Source organism: Elephantulus edwardii, unplaced genomic scaffold (genome assembly GCF_000299155.1).
Source record: "Elephantulus edwardii isolate Elephantulus edwardi_28Jun2011 unplaced genomic scaffold, EleEdw1.0 scaffold00163, whole genome shotgun sequence".
NCBI lineage: Eukaryota > Metazoa > Chordata > Mammalia > Macroscelidea > Macroscelididae > Elephantulus > Elephantulus edwardii.
In genome coordinates this window covers 2,097,485-2,121,136 of record NW_006399913.1, presented here as the reverse complement: position 1 = coordinate 2,121,136, position 23,652 = coordinate 2,097,485, and the positions used below count along the sequence as shown (strand labels likewise).

The 23,652-nt window shown below is 38.4% G+C and overlaps 1 protein-coding gene across 1 annotated transcript in view; it reads right to left on the bottom strand.

The window, feature by feature from the left end:
• RAB38 (RAB38, member RAS oncogene family) overlaps positions 1–23,652 on the bottom strand; it is an 82,924-nt gene that overhangs the window by 47,008 nt on the left and 12,264 nt on the right. Inside the window, exon 2 of the mRNA XM_006895251.1 lies at positions 10,700–10,980. Within this exon, the coding sequence (XP_006895313.1) occupies positions 10,700–10,980 (281 nt within the window). The remainder of the gene's footprint in view (positions 1–10,699; positions 10,981–23,652) is intronic.

Sequence of the window (23,652 nt, the reverse complement as noted above, 5' to 3'; positions counted from 1 at the left end):
AAAAACGTCGACTGCTGACATTTTTCTTTTGACCAGTGTCTCTTAAGTTTAGTTGTACTGTCTCCAAGGGAAGTTGACGTGTCCTGTAGAACTCTTGTGTAGATTATGTTTTATTTTCTGGCCTCCTTTTGCTGTTATCCGAGGTGACGTTGCCCAGTGACGCCTTCTCCCTCCCTCTCTGGTCGGGTTTCGCTGTGTCTGACCTGGAAGACACCAGGAAGACGCCTTCTTCTGCTGTTATCCGAGGTGACTTTGCCCAGTGCCGCCTTCTCCCTCCCTCTCTGGCCAGGTTTCGCTGTGTCTGACCTGGAAGACGCCTGGAAGACGCCTGGAAGATGCCTGGAAGATGCCTGGAAGATGCCTGGAAGACGCCTGGAAGACGCCTTCTTCTGCTGTTATCCGAGGTACAATAATAGACCTTAATAAATGAAAAAACGTTCTCTGTTCAGGGACAGGAAGACTCAATATTGTGAAAATGACAGTCCTACAAAAAGCAATCTGCATGTTCAGCACAACACAATCCCAATAAAAATCTCATTTTTCAAAGAGATTGAAAGGGACATTGTCAAGGTTATTTGTAGAGGAAAGAGACCCCAAATAAGCAAAGCACTTCTGAAAAACAAAAATGAAATGAGAGGCATTGTATTCCCAGACCTCAAGGCATGGTACTGATATGATGACAGGCACATAGATCAATGCAATAAAATTGAGAACCCAGAAATGGATCTATCTATATATCCACGGCCAACTGGTATTTGACAAGAAAATAAAACCTATCATATTGGGGAATGACAACCTCTTCAACAAATGGTATAGCAAAACTGCACTGCTAATCAGAGAAAGCTGAAACAGGATCCACATCTCACACAACACACAAAAAATAATACAAGGTGGGTCAGAGACCTGGGAGTAAAGCCCTAAGTCATAAAGTTCATAAGAGACAAACTAGGATCAAGTTTAGAAGGCTTAGTCTATGGTATAAAAGAGATTGCCAAATATAGCCAGAAATGCATAATATCAAGACGATAAAATTGATGAATGGGACCTTGTAAAGATTAAATTGCTGTACTCAACAAAAACATTCTCCAACAGAGTGAAAAGAAAACCTACTGACTGGGAACAAACATGTGGCAACACCAGCTCAGACAAGAGCCTCACCACAGAAGCTTACAGAATACTCTTGGGCCTCCAAAACAAAAAGACTGATAATTCAATTACAAAATGGACAAAAGACATGGAAAGAATTTTCACAGATGAGGACATCTGGATGGCCAACAGACACATAAAGAACTGCTCTAAAGCACTGACAATAAGAGAGACACAAAGCAAAACCATAATGAGATACTATTTTATCCAAGTAATGTGGCATAATTTAGCAGAGCAGCAAGTAATACATGTTGGAGAGGATGTGATGAGATAAGAAGTGTTTTACATTGTTGGAGGGATTGTAGAGTCACGTTGGAAGTTTGGCTGAACAAAAAGATGATCACAGAAATTCCATATGACCCAGCTATTTCACTGCTTGGAATTTACCTTGAGAAAATGAGAACTGAGGCTTAAACAGAGACTTGTAAACCAATGTTCATAGCAGCGTTTTTAACCATTGCAAGAAGATAGAAACAGCCCAAAGCCCCCCCCCCAATCTAATGGATTTTACACAATGGAATACTAAGCAGCACACAGGAAGAATGATTTTGTAAATTATTACATAACTTGGGAGGGACTGGAAAGCATTATGCTAAGTGAACTAACTCAGTCCCATAAGGACAAAAACTGTATGAAACCATTATTGTAGAACTTGTACGAAGATCCTTGAAGGGAGGGAGGAGCAGAGAGGGAGGAAAAGGGGAGGGGGTAATCATAGGGCAGCATAATTTGATGTGTAGGGGGAAGGGTGGGTAAAGGAAAGGGGAAAGATCTGGTGTAAAAAACAATGTATATGAACATAAGTAAACCAGTATAAATAAAACTTTCGTTTAAAAAAAAGAATTTTTTCATGATTTGACATGTAGAAAATGAAAATAATTAGAGATGGTCTACTACCCTATTTAAAAAGTATGTCCTATATTAAATTCATTTAAAAATGAGTCAGAATAATCATACATGCTCAATTCAATTAAGTATGCATTCCCAGTTAAAATAAATACATAATAACTCTCATGGAATATATTCCAGAAGCCTATAAAAAAGAATGGTGTGTGAAGCTATTCTTCAAACAGCTTCCAAAAAGCCTGCCAGTTCTTAACAGCTCTATATTTCAGCTTGCAGAGCAACTAAAAATAATAGACTAAAAATAGCTCCCTAAACTCAATAAAACACAAAAAAATTGCCCCTTACAAGAGAATTCTAGAGCAGCACTTCCTAAATGTGTTCACTATTTTGTTAACTGTTTAACACAGCCAAGCACATTTGGCACTGCAAACTGATGTCTCTTTTGCCAGGAAACAGTAAGACAGCCGTTAATTGAAAAAAAAAAAGAAAAAAAAAATCACCAACTCACATTATACCTGAGCATAAGCACACACAAAATAACTATTATTATAATTTAACTACAACTTAAAAAGTTATGATGGAGAGAGTAAGTAACAAAAAGCCTTCACTCTCACAGTGACCAGTGTAAATTTAAATTACAAACCAGGGAAAACAGTGTTATTATGTTGGGACAGCGGGTTTTAACCAGAAAAATTCTGAGCCAAGTAAGTCTTGTAGCACAGGGAATAAAGAGTTGTGCTGCCAACACAAAGGCAAGCAGTTCAAATTCACCAGCTACTTCAAGGGAGAAAGCTAGGCAATCTCCACTTGTGAGATTTGCAGCCTCTGAAAGCCCATTGATAGATGATAGCCCTGAGCTGTTTCTGACCTGACAACACATAACAACAGCATAGCCATTGTAACTACTATACATTTCCTGTCAATAAGTCAGAATCAACTCCTCAGCAACTAAAACAGTAAGAAGTCAAGTACATTAAAAAGGCTGAAAGAGAAGTACATAAAGGTGTATGACCAAAGAAGACCTGACTCAAGGAAGACTGTTTTTCTTTTGGGATTTTTTTTTCTTTGCTTCTAATATCAGAAGAGATGATGCGAGAAATCAGAGATTTCAATATACATATAATTTTCAGTTCTCTGAAGATAGTGTGTTGTTAGCCAAAAGCTTGTGTATCTCTGGCAGTCTGAATTTTCCAGCAGCTCCATGGTAGACTTATGGGCAGTGTCCTGTGAAGATGGAAAGCTATGTAAACCCAATACAGGGTCACTGTGAGAAGGATCACTGTGAAGAAGAATTGATTCTATGGCTGTCTAGTTTCGGTTTTTGGTTTTGTTTTGTTTCCCAGTGTGTCAGGGTTGCCATGACTGGTTCAGCAGCAGCATTAAGCATAAATACTCTCATGGAAAGTTACACAAGAAGACTGAAGAGCAAGAGAGGATATTCCCCTTTGCAGTGAAGTCAGCAGCAACAAAAAGGACGTGGTCTTGGTTATAGGCTTCACATCAGCCTTGCCTGGTTCAGCTTAATAGATGGTTAAAAAGATGGTGATACACACAATATTTCCACAGAATGTGGCCACGGGGACAAAGCAGAAATTATGATCATTGATTGATTAGAAATCTCAGAAAGAAGAAGGAAATCAGATGTTGTTTCCAGAAAAATGATATCATTCAAGAAGCCTCGGTTGTAAGTAGATTCACATTTAGACGAAAGATTTCTATAGGAATTGTCCTCTAATCCCCAATATATTCTTTAGTCAAAGAATAAATTTTAAGCAATATACATGCTTCCAGTTGGTCTAAGTATCTTTTGAGAGCTAGTTTGAGTTGGGATTCTGATTTGAAAGTGTTGTAATACTATACTTGGAAAGTAAGGAAAGCTTTACCAAAATTCTTTTTTTTTGTTTGTTTGTTTTGTTTTTAAATTTTCTTTTATTAATTTTAATGAATATTTACAGAGATTTTGGATTCCCATTCATTCATTGTTGCACTTTTCTCCCTGCCCACCCCTCCCCACCCCCAGTTTGTTCCTTTCTTTGAAAAGTAAAATTCTTTCATTGGTATACAATTCCCCTGCACCCCACTCCCCCACAGCCCCTAGTACACTCTACCATGTAACCTTAATTCGGGACTCTTGTGATAACCATAATACCCTATCATATATTGGTTTTAAACTGTTCTTTAAGAAAACTTTCTGAATACTTTGACATTCCAACTTACAAATTCTTAAATTCTTAAGTGCTGACTTTGAATACTAACCTAGCAAAATAAATCATTGTTTAATACGGAAAAATATGGAAGGACACCTTTAGGAGCAGTATATATGGAGGTAAGAGAAGTGCTGAATGTGGATCTACTTATTACGATGCAACTTTGTGTCTTCTTGATTACATTAGAATTTCAGTGCACCTCAGCTTAAGAAATGTCCCACCTTTGAACCTTCTCTTCAAACTTTACACTTTCAGGAGCTTTGAGAATTAGAAATTGAATATACAAGTACCATGGGTTAGTCAGGCCTTAAATGAATGAGTATTATGCCCTTATGCAAGAAGCTTGGGATGTAAAACAGAAGTTGTCTTCTTGGGTGAAAACCCCTGGTTCTTGTCAAGATTACTGCTTAGTAACCCACCCAGTGGTGTAGTTGACACCTGTCAATGGGGTCACAACTGTTAAATGGTGTACCTTAAACAGCTGAGTTTGGCTCTACAACAATTGATAATTGACAAATGAAAGTCAAAGTGCAGTGATAAAATATATCTAAAGTGTCCTTTGACCCACAACCAACTTCAATTCTCCCAACAAATTTCTAGGTGTCTTTTTCTTTTTTTGTCCTTATCACTTTCTAACACACTACATATTTTAGTTATGTTTTCAGATCTAATGAATGCTGGATTCTATCTGTTTTATATACAGGCATATAGTCCCAGAATCTAGACCACTTGCCAGGCATGAAATAGGTGTTAAAAAATATTTGTAAATTGAATGAAAAATGGAAGATTCCACTTCTTATATAACTGTGGATAACTCAGTCTACTTTCCCCTTGAGATATAAAGTAATCAACTGAGATAAGATTTTTCCAAAACCCTATTCATTTACCTCTGTCCCTAGAGGCTTCTGAGTCAGAAAGTGAATCTCTTAGAAAGAAATTACTGGAAAGAACATGCAAGAGCTGTGAAACGAAACTGAATGTGATGTGGAGGCTAAAGGAGAAATAGAATATGTTCATCCAGTCACGTTATGAAGTAAAAAGAATTAAAAACTAAGACTAACATCCAAGATAACCAGACTATAACAATATCCTCTCTCTTAAATCTCTGTAACTTAACCATAACTATGATTTTTGATCCACCTATATACCTTACTTTCATTAGAGGTGAAATTTAATTTTGCATACTGTGGGCATGTTGTCAGGAGGGGCCAGTCCTTAGAAAAAGGCAGCATGCTGGGAAAGGTGGGATGCCAGAGAAAGATAGTCTTCAACAGCAGATGGATTGACACAGTAACAATGGGTTTAAATATCTTAAAGCTGGTGAGGATTGTGCAGGATAGGACAAGGTTCAGATATGATGCTCATAAGGTTGCTTTAAGTCAAAGTCAACTTTATAGCATCTAACAACAATAATCTGTTTTCTTATATGACCTTCAAACGTGTAGATCAAAAAGGTATAATGTCAGCTAAGAATTAGGAAATTAATCAAAGGACTAAGTCTAAGAAATAGAGGAAAGAAAGGATTTAAAAACAAAAAATGAAGGTGAAAAACCACACTGGATCACTGGGCACGACAAGAAGGACAAGGGAGGAGTAACAATTTTCCAAATCTAAGACCTAGTGGTACAAGAATGAAAAAGGCAACACAGGGCCTCTCAATAGAATGGCCAAAACAAGAACATTCCAGCTAAGACAGGAAAGGCAGCAGCCCCTCACCTTTTTTGCTCTCTCTCCATTACTTCTTAAGTCAGCCAGTTGCATACGACTGTTGGCTTCTGCGTGTAAGGATATACTCAGGTCCGTGTTGTCTTTCCAATGCTCATAGCTATTACTATAGTTCAAGTCTTTGATGTTTCCAACAAAAACATTGTTTCTGTTATGTATCATCATCGAGTTGACTAAGACTCATAGCAACCATATGTCCAATAGCTCTGAACTACTCTATCCTGAGCCAGTCTCTCTGTCTCTGAAACTCCTACCAGTTATGTGTCAATCCACTTCCTCCAGGATCTTCCTCTCCTCAACATTCCAAGCATGATATCTTTAACCAAAGACTGGTCCCTCCTGGCTACATGTTCGAAGTATGCAAGACAGAGTCTCAAAATTCTTGCCTCCAAGGAGCAGCTTGGTATCACTTTGTCTAGGCTAGACCTATTAATTCTCTTGGTAATCCATGGTATGTTCTTCTCCAGCACCACAACTCAAAGGCATCAATTATTCTTCTGTCATCCTTGGTCACTGTCCAGCTCTCTGATGGAGTATGTAATTATTCTGAGTAATTAGAATGCATTACTCACTCTGATGGAGTAAGTACTTCATAAGTAATGGTGAAGACCATGGCCTGGATCCATCTTAGACTCTAGACTGATATCCTTGCTACTCAGCAATCTGGAGAGGTTGATGACAGCAGATTTTCCTAATGCAATTTTGTTTTTCTGACTGCTGGTGCCAAGATTGTGGACAGAGCAGGCTGAAACTGTTAACAATCTCAATCTGTTCTTTATCTATCATGATGCTGTCAATTGGCCCAGTTGTGAGAATTTTCATTTTCTTGAGTTTGAACTTCAATCCATGTTGTAAACTACAGTCCTTGACCTTATGCAGCAAATGTTTCAGGCCCTCCTCAGTTTCAGCAAGTAAGGTTGTGTCATCTGCATAACACACACAGGTTGTCGATGACTTTTCCTCCAAGCCTGATGCCGCATTCTGTCTCATAAAATCTAGCTGCTCAAATGATCTCTTATGCATGCAGATTGAAAAGTTATGGACACAGGACACATTACTGATGCACTTTTCTGATTTTGAACCACATGCTGTTTCCTTGCTCTGTACTGATGACTGCCTTCTCATCCAAATGTAATAGTTTCACGTGAGTTCCATCAAGTGTTCTGGGATTACCATTCTCCTCAAGGTTAGCCACAATTTGTGGTGATCTACGGTCAGATGCCTTTGCATAATCAAAGAAACACAGGTAGACATTCCTCTAGTACTCTCTGCTTTCAGCCAAGATCCATCTGACATGGTCAATGATGCCCCTAGAGCCACAGCCTCTTATAAATCCAGCCTGTATTTCTGGTACTTCTCCAGTCACTTTTGAATAATCTTCAGCAGGATTTTGCTTTTGGGTGATATTAATAATATTGTTCAATAATTGCCATACTCCGTTAGATGACCATTTTTTGGGATGGAAATAAATATAGTTCTCTTCCAGTCAGTTGGCCAGGTGGTTGTCCTCCAGATTTCTTGGTACAGCCTGGTGAGCATGTCCAGAACAGCATCTCTGTGTTGAAATATGTCAGTTGGTATTCCATCAGTTCCTGGAGTCTTGTATTTTACAATTCCTTCAGCGTAGCTTAGACTTCCTCCTTCTTTCACTCTTGCCTCTTGATCATATGTTGTTTCATGAAATTCTTCTGTGTCTGTCAATTCTATTTGGTACAGTGACTCTGTGTACTCCTTCCATCTTCTTTTGATGGCTCCTGAATCATTCAATATTCTGTCCATAGTATCCTTAAGTATGGCAACTTGAGGCTGGAATTTGTTCTTTAGTTCCCTCAGCTTTATAAATGCTGGACAAATTCAGCCCCTTTGATTTGCCCATGCTAGCTCTTTGCACATTTCATTATAACACTTCACTTTGTCTTCCTGAGCTGCACTTAATTATTTTATCACTCTGTCCTAGAATCGCTCCTTTCAATCTATCATCCCACAGTCCTCAGAGGAAGTACAATCATGCTCTGCTCCATCATAAAACCCTTCAGAAGTAGCCATTCTTGTTATGTTTTCACCTGTGTTATGTGATAGGTCTGTTATTTAAAATGGCTGACCTAGCTCTTGGCTTTCACTTTTGCCACATCCCTGAGGAGAACTATGCTAGTGATGTGAACTAAGTAAATAGCACCTTTTGGGTGGGAACATGCAAACCAGGTGTGTGAACTACTAAAAGTGGATTGGTCAGTCTTTCCATTAAGGTTAGACTTAAATGGAGCAGGTCCAGAGGCAGAAAATGGGAACCCCACTACCATGAAGAATGAAGCAGAGTGTGGGGCATTCTTCTGGGTCCAACATTCCTATACAAAATAGAGTGAGATGTGTAGTAGCAGCCACAGAGAGCCAGAGATAGAGAGGAGACAGACCTGAATTGGAATTGAGGCCCCCAAGATTCAGACTTGGAGACCTTCACCCAGGATTACTAGAGGGCTGGTGGGGTCAGGGTGGGGGGAAACTGTTAAATAAATAGCTGTGTAGTGCTGGCCCAAAGTATAGGACTCAATGAGGTCAGAGTGCCTGACAGCATATCTAAGAATCTGTCCTAACTGAATTGCAACCTGTTTCTTCCCTAATCTACACCATAGTACTTAGTATTGTCTGTGAGCTCTGTGTGGCCATTGCATCAGATTAGCAGACCCAATAACCCATCAGTGAGAACCATGGGAAGGACAGTAGTATTAGAATTCTAGAAGTAAGTACCAGAGCGTGGAGACATGTCTAATCTCATAGGAATCAGTTTTGTGCTGTGGGTGTTATGAAGGGGGATTATATCTCCTCGTGGAGTTGGTGAATGTCAGACACAATGGCTCCATGCTGCATGCACTGTTTTTATAACTTAGTTCTCTAATGATGGGCACAGATGCTCACAATAAGGACTACATCTGAATTCCCAAGGGCAAAGACAGCGATTATATCATCACCAGCTGAATCCCAGCTAACACAGTGCTACACACATTTAGTATTTATTGTCTGTAAATCAATAAAAGTGGAAAAATGTGTATATCAAATGTTATGAAGAATATAATTTTATGATATCAGAAAAGTATAAAAACAATGTTAATCCTGCTTATAATATTTCAAATTGTTTTAATTTCCTTCATATTTAATATTTGTTTTTCCTTTTGTTATTGGTGTTGGTTTGAGATTTTCAAATTATTCCAAAAGGAGTTGTTTTTCTGATAATGAGAAAATAAAATATTAACAAAACCAAAAAGTACTAGAGAAAAAAATTGCCACCCCAAGTCCTTCAGCTGCAGGCCTTGCCTCTACATCCCTCTTGCTACTCTGTTGCCACAGCAGAGCAGCAGCACCAGCAGTATCATATTCTTCATTTTTTAACTTGTGAGCTTTCTCACACACCTTCATGAATATTCTCCATGTGGTAATTCTGTGTTCTGATTATCTTTCTACCTAGAGAACAAAATAGAATCCCTGGTACATGAGTATTTTACCAGTTTATTAATGGAATAAACGAATACATCCATGAATAAGGTACTGAACACCAATCTGAAGCCTATCTTTTATTTTGATAAAATGGAACTAATAGTGATACTCATAGGGAGCTCTAGTGGCCTAGTGAGTAAGGAGTCGTGTTTACCAACCAGGTTGTTCCTAGGAGGCAAGGATTTTTGAAGCTCCACCTTACATACCTTGGATACGTTTTCAGGAGGGATCAGTCCTTGGAGAGGATGTCAGTGAGGGAGAGGAAGATTCTGGATGAGACAGACTGACACATTGACTGTGGCTTCACAGTCAAGTGTGTCAGAAATGGTGAGGCTGGGTGAGAATAGAGCAAAGTTCAGAGACATTGTTCAAAGGATCACTGAAGGTCATGGTCAACTTGATAGATAATAACAATAACAACAATATACGGATCTCTGATAGCCTGGTAAGTAAGTTGTGTTGTTAACCCAAAGGCACACAATTCAAATCCACCAGCTGCCTTAGGAGAGAAAGAGAGTCAGCCTCCTCCCATGCAATTTACAACCTCTGAAAACCTGCTGGAGCGCCTGCTATGAGTTGGTCCCAACTTGATGGCTCATAGCAACAAAAAGAATCATACTCATGAGGACTTTGATGGGTCAATGGCAGAATTCTCATGTCCCGTGCTGGAAAAAGGACCTGATTAATGGCCAAGGCACCTCAATACTGCCATCACCCATTTGTCAGTGGGAACTTGTATGTTGCTCTGCTGTTGGACAAGTTTCTCCTGAAATAGCTTTTAGGCTAAAATGAACTAGGAAGGAGGCCTGAGATTCTACTTCTGAAAATTAGTCCAGGAAAACCATATTGATCTCAACAGTTCATTCTTCAGTTCACTGATCACAACAGTTCATCAAGGGAATGGCCAGGATTATGTTGACTTAGTTCTGTTGTGCATTGAGCTGCTGTGAATCAGGAGTGACTGGACAGTGGCTAACAACAATCATACTTACCTAACAGAGTGATTGTGAGGACTGAAGGAGGAAATACAGGTAAATTACTTTTAGCATATATACTAAACACTCAATAACCCAAAGTAATCATGGAATCTTTTCAAAGTGACCATGTTCAAGATACATGGCTCCCTTAATTCCTCTCCTGACCATTTCATTGTCTTGATCATAGAAATCAAGGAGACAGTAAAAGCTTATTGTAATTTCATAAATATAAATCACCAACCACATGTGAAGATGATTATATTCTTTGTGAATTTACCTACAATGCTTTATTTTTTCAGGTGACATTACCTTTGCTGATGTTTCAAACCATCCTACAAAACCATGCTCCTTGCAGAACTGGTCCATCTTCAGGCCATTGTTCAGGAGTACATCTTTCCCCTGATCACATTTGTTGGCCAACAGAACTGCTGAAACCGGTTTGCCATTAGGGAGAGTTAACTTTGAGTCCAAATCACTTTTCCACTTTGTTACTGCTTCAAATGTGGCTGGCCTGGTGACATCAAAGACAATAAATGCACCCATAGCTTCTCGGTAATAGACCCTGGTCATATTTCCAAATCTTTCTTGACCTGTCACAAAAAAAAATTTAAAAAACAAATAAACAAACAAAAAAACCACAAACCAACCACATATCACAGCTGCAAACTCAAGCACAGATTGGAACCCCCAAGGTCTCTAGGATAGATAAATTACACAGTAAAGTGATTCTTTGCTACTCTTTAATGTGTTATCTACCTACACATTATGCAGATTGTTTTAATTTTTTTTATGTTCAGAAGGGAATTTAATAATTTAACAAACATGCATAGAGACCCATCTGAACAACATATAATATTCTAGACAGCTGTTGCTTAGTGTATTATCCACTAGCCACACAGTTTTTTTCAATTTAATTTTAAATTAATTTAAAATAAATAGTTCATAATTAATTTGCTTGGTCACACTATCTAAGCATATTTCAAATGCTTAGAAATCAAATGTGGTTACTAGACAGTGTCAATATACAATATTTCCATCATCCCAGAAAAGTCTATTTGACAATATCAATTTAAACAGTAGAGATACTGTTAAATGATAATGATTAAAACTGAGATACTCTGTAACCATGAAGTTTACATTTTAACATGATACATTATAAACATAACATATTACAAATTATATAGCATCTTTAAATGGTGTCCTGTTCCAACTACGATTAACATTAGAGCACTTGTGTTCCAAGACATTATTTTTAATTGCTTCCTATGCATCTGAAAGTTGGACATAAATAAGAATGGCAGAAGACAAATCAATGTTTTTGAACCATGACGATGGAGAAAAGTACTGACTATCCCACGGTCTGCCAAAAGAACAAACAAACTTGTCTTGGAGAAAGTGCAACCAAGGTGCTCCTTAGAGGTATGGATAATGAAACACGGTCTCCCACACTTTGGATGACTTATAAGGCTTGTCCAGTACTTGGAAAAAGACACTGTGCTGGGAAAGGCAGAGTACCAGAGAAAGAGAGGAAGATTCTCAACAAGAAGAACTGATGTAGTGACTGTAACAATAGACTTGAAAATGCCAGACAGAGATCATGAGGATAGCACAGGATAGGGCAACGTTCAGAGCTACTGTTCATATGTCCCTAAGAGTTGTAGCACAGTCGATGATACCTAACAACAACAGCAACTCCAACTGTGAGGAATAGTAATAGTTAACATGTAATGTATGTTTGCTAACCATCCGAGATGTGATTTATACAATATCAGCCAGGTACAGTTATTGTCCCCCTATTTCAGATAAGAAAAGTAAGTCTTGGAGAGTCTAAATAGTTTACTTATTAATTTATATAAAAATTATATTAAAAAAGAAACAGTTCAGAAATCTAGGATTCAGACCTAACCTGTTTGGATCCACAGCCAATTCTCATTTTCCCCTATTAAATGCCCTCAACTACTGAATCAGTCTTATACAATCTCCTTCAAGGTCATGTACCAAGAATGACTCATTCAATTCAATACAACAGTTATTTATTGGACATCTATTGTGTTAGTGCCAGCCGCTGAATCCAATGGCAGGAATACAATGAACTAAATCACTACCACTAAGCAGTCTACAATCTATTAGACAATGAATGCTCTCTGTTCTTTTAAAGAAAGAAAAAAAGAAAAAAGGACGAGAATAGAAATTTGGAGATCTGTTTTGCTCTGATGCTTAATTTTATAATTAAATATTGGAAATAACGAGTTTCTTAATAACTCGCTCTCTAAGCATGGTCATTCTTACCTGAAAGAATAATTATATCAACCTCGAATAGTGGTCATGTACGTGAACATAATTAATCGATCTAAAGCATTTGTCATGGCATTTTGGAATAATTTGGTATTTGGGTTTTCTATCCTTTTCCCTTTGCATGTTAAAAAAAATATAAAAGACATTATGACATGTGCTGAACTCAGAAATGCAGACCAGAGTTTTTGGTGCCAAAATTACAGGTATCACAGATAAAAACTGTGGATAAAATCTCATTACTTCTAGTTCTGTTTACTAGTGGTTTCTGAAAGCAGTAGCTAATGTAGGAGTGTATAGTTTTCTTTAAAAGATCCCTTTGATATATAACTAGCCAAAATATTTTTATTCTAAGTTAAAATTATTACCATCAAGTCGGAATTGACTCATTTCTGACTCTCCTTTGAGTTTCTAAAATTTAATTTGCATGAGAGAAAACTGTACGTCTTTCAAGGAGCCACTCACTCGATTCAAAGCATGAGAAAAACACACACCCTTTCGGTCAGCAGTGCAACACACCCTACAGATTATGCCATCAGAGTTCCATAGTGAAAATAATTTTACATAAAACAATGTTACATGTGTATTTAACAAGTGTATTTAACCTTTCCTTGCAGAACATGAAATGCTGAAAAAGGGCTGTATTAAAGAATATCCGAGTAGACATACTTTCAAGAACCATCTGAATTTACATTTCACTTTGAGCTCCAGATTATTTTCTCAGTCATATTCACAGTGACATTAGCAATGCAAGGTGTAAGAAGGCCCCAAGCTTTTAGTGAAAATGAACGAAGGTCAAGACTCCGTTGTCCTAGGGAACTGACGAGTCTCGTTGGTTACGTGTGCACTGTGCTTGTGTGGGTCCAGTGTGCACTGAAAAGAAGAGCATGCCATCAGGATCCGCACATGACAGCCCTAAAACACTTCTTCGTACATGGGCATACCACACAAGTGGTTTTTTCCACAGTTATCCAGTCAATGAAAGAAAATTATACACTACCCTTCATATGACACACTCAACCCACAGATGAACTTCCATTTTCCTAAATGAACTTTAAATTTCTTTCCTTTTTTAAAAAATGCATGATGCAAACAGTGCTCTCCTTTGATAACGCTCAGGGTGGCCATGACATTTCAAGAAAGCAGGGAGAAAGGCCTCTGTGATTATTCAGGACTCTGCCTGCCTCAAGGCTTTTCAAGGATGTCTTATGATCTCTTTCAGGGAACCAGTTGCATGAAGGACAAAGTCATGGGTTATTCAATAATCTGATTGTACAAGATTTTCATGGCAGAATTAGCCAGACCTCAGGAAGAGTTTCATTTCAAATATATAGCATAGGACATTTGTTTGCATACAAAATTTGTATGCATTGTATTTCTTTTTTATATATTATGTTTCACGCATCCGTTCATTCACACTATGTTATGATCATTCCCATGCATTGTGTTTTATAAAATTAATCTTTATTAATTAATCAAATTAATAATTTATTATTGTTGTTATGTGCCGTCAAGTCGCCTGCAACTCACAGTGACCCTATGTGCAAGAGCCCTAAACTCTGCTCTATCCTGTGCCAACCTCACCATCTCTGACACACTCATTCCCACCACCCCAATCACAGAATCAATCTGTCTCATCAAGGGTCTTCCTCTCCTGCGATGTCCCTCCACTCAATTTATCATTAGTTACTAATAAATAAACATTTTAAGCAATGTATGGGCATACACCTTCATACACAAACAAATTTTTAAAAGAGCTAATGGACTACATCAGTATTGTAGAGAGAGAAACACATTCAGCCAACCACTTACTAATTTGAATGCATCAGATGTGTACAGAAGGGACTCCAGATGTCTTCAGAATAGGTGTGCAGAGGCTAACACCAACACAATGAATGCACGTGGGTTTTTCCAGCAAGACCGACCAGCTTTCTCAGGGCTAGTATTGAGAATACCATGGACTGCTAGGAAAACAAACAGATTTGTCCTGGAAAGAGTTAAACCAGGTGGCTCCTTGGAGGCAAGGTTTCTGAGGCTCCATCTAACATATTTTGGACATGTTGTGAGGAGAGACCGGTCCTTGGAGAAGGACATCATGCTTGGGAGGGTGGAGGGACAGTGCAGGAGGGGAAGGCCCTCTATGAGGTGGATTGATTCAGTGACTGGGATAATTGGGATGGGAGTGTCAGAGACAGTGTGATTGGCACAGGACAGACCAGAGTTTAGGGCTGTTGTACATAGGGTTGCTATGAGTCACAAGACACTCGATGGCACATAACAACATCAACAACAAATGGACTACAGCCTTCTATACAGATTGAAGCTCAACATGAAGAAAACAAAGGTATAAGAGAATCTTATTTCTTGACGCTGAGCTTCAATTCATATTGAAGGCTGCAGTCCATTAGATGTTTTAAAATTTGTGTACGGGGGATTGTATAACAATAAAAGAATTTTTATCTTACTTTTCAAAGAGAAGAATGAATTGGGGGGAGGGGTGGTCAGGGAGAAAAGTGCAATAATGAATGGATGAAAATCCAAAGTCTCTATAAACTTTCATGAAAATTAATTAAAAAAAGAAAGAAAAGGAAGATTCCCACCACTGGGCCACCTGGCAGCGTCATGGTGAAGAGACTGAGATTGAGATTATTGACAACTTCAGTTTGCTTGGCTTTGCAATCAACACTCATGGTACCAGCAGCCAGTAAATTAAAAGATAAATTGCACTGGGGAAGTTTGCTGTCAAAGACCTTTCCAAAGTACTGAAGAGTAATGATGTCAGTCTAGAGACTAAGGTGCACCTTATACAAGCCATAGTCTTTGCAAGTACTTGCTATGTGTCAGAGAGTTGGACAATGACTAGGGATGATTGGAGGAGAGTAGATATCTTTGAGCTGTGGTGCTGGAGAAGAGTACTGAATATACCATGTACTGCTAGGAGAAAAAAAAGTTCATCAGAGAGAGAGAGAGAAGCCAGGCTGCTCCTTGGAGGTAAGGATTCTGAAGCTTCATCTGACATACTTTGGACATGTTGCAAGGCAGGATCAGTCCTTGGAGAGAGAGACATCATCTTGGGAGGGTGGAGGGACAGTGCAGGAGAGGAAGACCCTTGATGAGATGGATTGATTCAGTCACTAGGGTAATGGCAATAGATGTGTGGGAGACAATAAGATTGGCAAGGGATAGAGCAGGGTTTAGGGCTGTTGTACATAGGGTTGCTGTGAGTTGTAGGTGACTCAATGGCACAAAACAACAACAACAGTGCTCTCTAGGCAATGATGACCCATAAAAACTTTTGGGCAGAGAGTAGTACTGTCCCGTAGATTTCTACGGCTGGAGTCTCTGCCACATCCTTTTCTTGAACAGTATTTGGTGCATTTGAACCAGTGGTGTTTCAGTTAGCAGCTGAGATTTCAAACACTGCTACTAGAGTTCCTTTATATTTTCACAAATGTTTACACACACACACACACACACACATACAGAGAGAGAGAGAGAGAGAGAGAGAGAGAGAGAGAGAGAGAGAAAGAGCATGAGCTTCTGAACATTTGTCTGTGTCCGATCAGAAACAAGGGAAAGAAAGCTTATCACTAGAAAAGAAAATATCTTTTTTATTGAGGTCACTGGACCACTAGACTTCGAAAGTCTGTATTTTTTACATTCCAGATTGCATCACACTTAGATAAGGGGGCTCTGTCAGCATTCATATTTTATCCCTTTATATATATATATATATATAGTCAGCTGACAGACAGCCTTCTCTGCTGTGTCTTACTAAAAAACTGATAATCAAGTGACTTTTAGCACATTTGGAAATATGAGTAGAGAGATTAAGTATTTTTCACAGGTAATTTTTTTTCAGGTAATTTAATTTAAAAGACTATTTTTAAAAGCAGCCAATGAAGTTAGATCACTCACTTAACATAATTACTGAATAACTAATACAGTTCAAGTGTAGTACTGTGTTCTGAAAAATGAATCCTTTATGTACTCTTGAGGAAATGATCCAATTCACTATGTAACACTTCACTTCTCTTAGTCTACAAACACACAATCCACAGCCTTGTAAATATGGTTCACGATGAACCTTAAAGGGTGCTAAATGACAAAGAAACCAACTGAATCACAAAAGTTAGTAATATGGCCTCAGTACTGATCAAACAATCTTGTGGTAGAAGGCACTGAATTAAAAATTTGAAAGAAATGGGTCTTGAATCACACTTAGCGGTGTAGCCTTAGATAACTACATTTTTCTTCCTGAGATTCAGTGTCCTGTATGTGAAATACAATAAGTAATTTGAGACACTTGTCTATAAATGTAAATAAAATGTGACATCAAGATTGGAGGAAGATACATTGACAACCAAAATCAAGCAGATAACATAACCTTGCTTGGAAGTGAAGAAGTCTTGATGAACTTTTATAGTCAAAGATTCTGGCTTTCAGTATGGCTTATACCTTGGTATCAGTAAAACAAAAAATCCTCACAACTGCACCAATAGGCAACATCATGATAAATAAAAAAAAAAAGAATTGTCAACAATTTCATTTTACTTGGATCCACAATCAATATAACAGCATTGCAATGGGAAAATTTGCTGTCAAGGACTTCTTTAAAATGCTAAAAAGCAAGGATGTCAAATTGAAGATTGCAGTACTTCTGACCCAAGTCACAATACTTTTAATTGCTTCATACGCATTGAAAGTTGGACAAGAATAATGAACTCTAAAGAGGAACTGATGCCATTGGACTGTGGTGTTGGTGATGAGTATTGAGCATATACCATGGACTGCCAGATGAACAAGCAAGTCTATCTTGCAAGTAAGCTATTCCTTAAAAGGAAAGAGGCAAAATTGTCTCCCATACTCTAGGCATGTTGTCAAGAAGGACCAGTCCTCGGGAAAGAAGGAGAGATGGAGAAAGAGAAGACCCTTCATGAGATGGATTGACATAGTGACTGCAACAATGGACTTGAGCCTGGAAGAGTTCGTGAGGATGGGGCAGGATGCAGTTGGTCTGGTTGGTCTCTAATGTACCTTCCTGCTCTCCTTCTGGCTCCAGGAAGTATCATCAATACTTGGCTCCACTAGAAATAGCACTTACTAGGAATCAGTAGTTGGCCCTTTCCCAACAGACTATAATGTACATTTGGTGCCATGGGTTTCTAATTAAAAATATAAACAAGGCAACAAAGCCATAATGTGCATTTAATGAAATTTTCATACGGTAATTGCTATGTATGCTTTCGGAGAGTATGGCAAGGCAATGAATATTCTGGGCAGGTGGAAAAGCAGTGGCAGAAAATGTCAGGATTTTTATTAAATTGGCTGCAATCTTGTACTGTCCTGTCCCTACTGTCTATCACCTAATAGCAGTTACTCTGTCACTTTAAGCCTCAGCTGTCTCACTGGCAAAAAGAAACCAGACTGAATAAACAAAATGCATTACTATTTCAGTCATTCTCCTCTAATCAGTCACATACTTCGTAATCCCCAATATCATATGCATCTAATATTCTACCTTCTATTCTTGCATTACCTACTCTGGCTCAAACTATCACTATCCATGATGCCAAAGAGATACTTTCACGTGATCTTCTAACTGCTGTCTCACTCACACATTTAAGTCTCTAGTAACCTGTTGCTGTTGTTGTTAGACCTATCTTCTGGGTCTCAACTGCTTTAGATAAGAAGTTCCCAGCCCCCAAATGGCTGTTGATCAAAAGGCCCTCTAACATCATACAAACACTAGAAATTCTGAAAGCGCTCTTGACTCTGCCCCATGCATCTACCCAGGCAGGTTCTAATAGGCATAACGTAGACCTGAACAACTCCCTAACTCTAAGCATACTGGTTCTTATTAATCCTATTCTCCAAAAACATAGGATTCCAGGCATTTGCATTCCAGCAGTATAAGAAATCACTCAGAGAATTCATAAAATATCCATTCTGGGACACATTCCTCAGAGATTCAGATTCTGTTGGTTGTGTGTGGGACTCAAGAATACATATTTTTAAGCATTCCTGTGTGAAATAGACGTTAGCCTAAGTTTGACATATTTATTATCTTTCAGAGTCCATTTTTGAAAATGTAAATCTTATCATTGTGCTCTGTGGTTTTCTTACTTCAATGAGTCTTAAACACCTAAAAAGAAAATGCAAAAAAATCCTCATTGCTGTTGAATTCAATCAACTCATAAATGACCCTTCAGTGGATTTTCAGCGGCTATAGATTGTATAGTATGGAAGGAGATTGCCCATCTTTCTCTGCAGAATGTCTAGTGAATCCAACCCCCTAGATAAAACCACCTTTAGGTTAGTAGCTCAATTCTCTACCCACTATCCCAGCAAGAATTTCCTTAAAGACACCTTAATTGCAGTTATAGGTGAAGCTGACTGTGTTCTGACCCCAATCACCTTTCCAAACTCTGACACTTCCTGCATGTTTCTTCCTAAAACATCCCCTACTTTGGTCCCTAGATAGTTTTGTTATTTTACATCTCTGCTCCTTCACCTAGAATTCCATCTCCATCTCTCTTCCCTGTCGGTTGAGTAAACTCCTATGCACCCTTCAATAACACTTTGAATTCTCGCTACATTTAAGGTGACTGTCTTAGTCCTTTCAGTTGGAAAGAATGACCCAGTTTTCATGACCCTGCAAACTTTCAGTATCCTAAACCATTTACACCTACCAGGCTATGGTCTCTATCATGACATTGCAAAATCTGAGCCTGAGTTCTCCACCCTTTAAACACAGTTAAGAGATCAAGAAACTGTGGTGAAAATACACTGAACTCAACAGTTCTTCTGCTACAGGACAATACCCTGTGAAGCAAGGTTTCCTGACTCTGGCAGTAGTTCTGAAGTTATTCTTCTCTCGTTATTACTTTGTTCAAAAGTCATGACAGAAAAGTGCCAATTTATCACTACTTTTATAAATTGCCTAGACAGTTGTCCTGAAAATAGCCTTGTGTTACCCTTTCCTCCTCCATGTATATGTCTGTCATAATGTGGTTGAGTGCATATTACTATGATGCTAGCAGCTCTGCCACCAGTATTCCAAATACCAGCAGGGCCACCCTTGGTGGGCAGGTTTCAGTGGTGACTCCAGATTAAGACTGACTAGGAAGAAGACTGGCAACGTACATGCCAAAAAAGAGCTAGTGAAAACCTCATGGCTCACAGTAGACATCATTCAATTAATTTTCTTTGGCTATAGTATCAAGATCAATCAATCACTACAGGACAATAGCAAGTCAACTCTAGCCCATGGGCCCCCAGGTGTGTCAGAATAGAACTGTGCTACATAAGGTCTGAAATGGCTGGTCGTTTGGGAAGGAAATCACCAGACCTTCACTCTGCAAAGCTTCTGAATGGACGTCAACCTTTCACCTTTCATTTAGCAGCCAAGCATGTTAACCATTTAGATTAGTCAGCCACTTAACACTTCCTTTCACTCACAATGTTGTGTTTTCCAGTTTTCTACAATTTTCTAAATTGTAATGAGTGAGTCAAATGGACACGATGCCAGTGAGTAAGTCAGTGCAAGAAAGGTGAAGCATCTTTTCAATAATTCAAAAGCTGCCTGTGTAGCAAACAAAGGTGTTGAAGTATTTGTTGGTTCAAATTTTAAAGTGCAGAAAATTTACATAAAATTAAAGGGTAATTATGAGTTGTCTGATAATTAGACATTCTTAACCCAGGGGTGTACTGGGTTGTTTTTTTTATGTGCTACAAATCTCTGTAGCTTATCTCCCGATTACACCAGAACTTTGACTCCGTGGCTGAAGTACTCAATTACTGTTCCCTTGTGTCTCCATGGCGCTCGCTACTCAGAGAAGCTCTTAGCCCGTGCTCACAACAGATTTGTGGAATAGAATGGAAATGGGAGCATAAGTGCTCTTTACATAATAAAGTAACAATTAATATTGATTTCTTATTTGCGAAAGAGAACCCCAGCAGGTACAGGAGTGGATGTAATAAAGCAGTATCTCTCATCCAGTCCACTTTCTGTGCTCCTTATGGTCCACTCCAAAAACAAACAAAAAATCATCCTCAACCAGAACCACTGAAGCTCTTTTCCTAAAAGAGACTTCCTATAATAATTGCTTCTTATTTCATTTTATGGTTAACTGTCAGTCCAAGGATTCCAAATGTAATAAACAGTCTCTGAATTCTGAAATTATATTTAAATTCAAAACTGTGTGTGTATGGTCTCTCAGTGGTAAAAATAGTTAGAGTGCTCATCTGCTGACCAAAAGACTGGAAGTTTGAGGCTAATTAGAGGTGCCATGGAAGAAAAACTGGGGATATACTTGTAGAAAAATTAAGCTCTGCAAATCTTCTAGAGTAGAGCTCTATTCTGATGCGCATACAGTTAGTTGCTACATGTAGGTGTTACACTTGGCAAATGACAGTGGGAATTGATGTGGGCATATACAATTGAGTGTTACTACGGTATTTCAGCAGATATTTCATCCTAGTTTTTTTCAGCTTGAGTCATTTAAAGTGAGCTTAAATGAAGTAACTCATTTGGATGGAAAGATAAGATGATACATCAATGTAATATTCACTAGTGGGTGAAAGGAGTAAATGACACCAGTTCACAGGTGAGAGGCTGCAATGACTTAAGATAGGAATATCAGCAACTCATGCTTTTAACGAGGCTGATAAACTAATTGAAAAATATCTTGCCAAATTAAAGCCTGTGTAGGTTCAAATATATCAAGTTAAAAGGGACCTCTGACTTATTCAATATTTGACAAAACACTTCTAGATATTCTTCAAATATATTTTTTAATAAGACTCATAGGACACCCAGAAATTTCCACTCCTGAGGAATTTTCAGACTCCTCTCAAGTTACATTCCTCAAATGTGAGCCAAGATATCCTGAGCTGTCTAAATGAAGTCACAGGGTGCAGCAGCAAAGGCACCCCAGGCCAAGGCAAAGCCAGTGTTACTCAGCAACAACACCACAGGAAATGCCAGTTTGTAGTTCATTGTTGCAACATTACGGTCACACTACATACATTCCCTTTGATGCTATCATATTTTGGGAAACTGGAGTTTGGGCAGTTTTTGTGATAAATTAAAGAATCATGTGAAAATCCCTGTGAAGCTGGAAATGAGGGTGGTTGTATCCACTATGATTCAAAGGCTAAAGAGCACACAATTCACTAGTAATTCACTGTATACACTAGAATGGAAACAAAATGTTTTTCTTTCAAATATTGTGTTCTATTTTTTTTTAAACAAGTATTCAATAATTAAAATGAAATATTAAAAACCCTAAATATTAATAATTAATATTAAATTATCAGGAAATAAATATTCCCTAGATAGATATAGATATATAGGAGTTGTTTTGTGTTCCATCAAGACAGAATTGACCCAAAGGTGACCCTCTGGCAGGTTCTCAGAGGCAGTTAATCTCATGGGAGGAGATTGCCCATCTTTCTCCCATGGAGCAGCTGCTGGAATTGAACTGTGTACCTTAGGAATTTTAGCACAGCTTCTTGCTACTAAGCCTCCAGAGGCCTGCTCTCTCTCACTCTCAGGGGTGAGGTGAAGAAAAGCATTACCATTATACTTAGACATTAATGGCATATCCTATTCAATGTAAAACAAGAGGACATTGGTTTTCAAGTCTAATAAGCCAAGGAGAAAGGAGAAAACATATGTCAAGGAGAAAACAAACTAAAAAAAAAACATCTAGTATATGTTGTTAGGTGCTGTCAAGTTGAATGATATTCACAGCAACCCTGTAAACAACATATTTAAACGATGTTCTATCCTGTACCATCCCACAATTTCTGACACACCGAGACTATTATTTTAGTCGTTGTGTCAATCCATCTAGCTGAGAGTCTTCAGCTCCTTCTCCGTCCCGCCACCTTTCCAAGGATGATGCCCCTCTCCAAGAAATACCCTCTTCTATGACAGTCCTTAGACTATTTCATATTTTTCTCCAACACTACATTTCAAAAACATCAATTATTCTTCTGTCATTCTTATTCACTGTCCAGCTTTCTTTCCCCCACTTTTTTATTGAGCTCTTAATGAAAATTTATAGAGAACTTGGATTTCCATTAATTGATTCTTGTACATTTTACTCCCTGTCCCCCAGTTCACTTTTATCTTTGAAAAGAGAATTCATTGTTGTAAAATTCCCCACCCACGTCCATTTTACTATGCAGCTCTTATTGTCAACTGTTGTCATGCAAATAATACTTAGTCATATATTTCTTTTAAGCAGTTTTTTCACTCATCTGTTTAAATGTAGTGTACATTATTGATCCCATCTTTTCTAAGTTTCCCCCAAACCCCGGTGTCTGTCCTGTTCTATAACATTGGCATTATGCAGTATTTGTCCTTCTGTGACTGAGATATTTCACTCAGCATAATGCCCTCCTAGGTCACCCATTTTATATATTTCATGAGTTCTTTGTTTTTCAGTGCTGCATAGTATTTCATTGTGTGAACTGAGTATATCACAGCTTCTCTATCTATTCTTGGTTGATGGGTACTTGGGTTGTTTCCCCTCTTTGTTATTGTGAACAGTGTAGCAATAAACATAGGTGTGCATATATCTGCTTGGGTGGCAGTTTTGGTTTCTTTAGGGCATATTCTCAATTGTGGAATGGCTGGGTCAATTAGTATTTCTTTTGCAACTTTTTGAGAAAGTGCCATACTGCCTTCCACAGTGGTAGCACCATTTTACACTCCCACTGACAGTGAATAAGGGTTCAAATTTCTCCACAACCTCATCAGCATTTGTTGTTTACTGCTCTGTTGAATTTTGCTAGTCTTACTGAGTGAGATGTTATCTCATAGTTGTTTTGATTTGCCTCTCTCTTAGAGCTGGGGATTTTGAACATTTCTTCATGTGTTTATTCACCATCCAGCTTTCTGATACACAGCATGTTACTGAAGAGACCATGATCTGAATAATACACACCTTAGTCCTCAA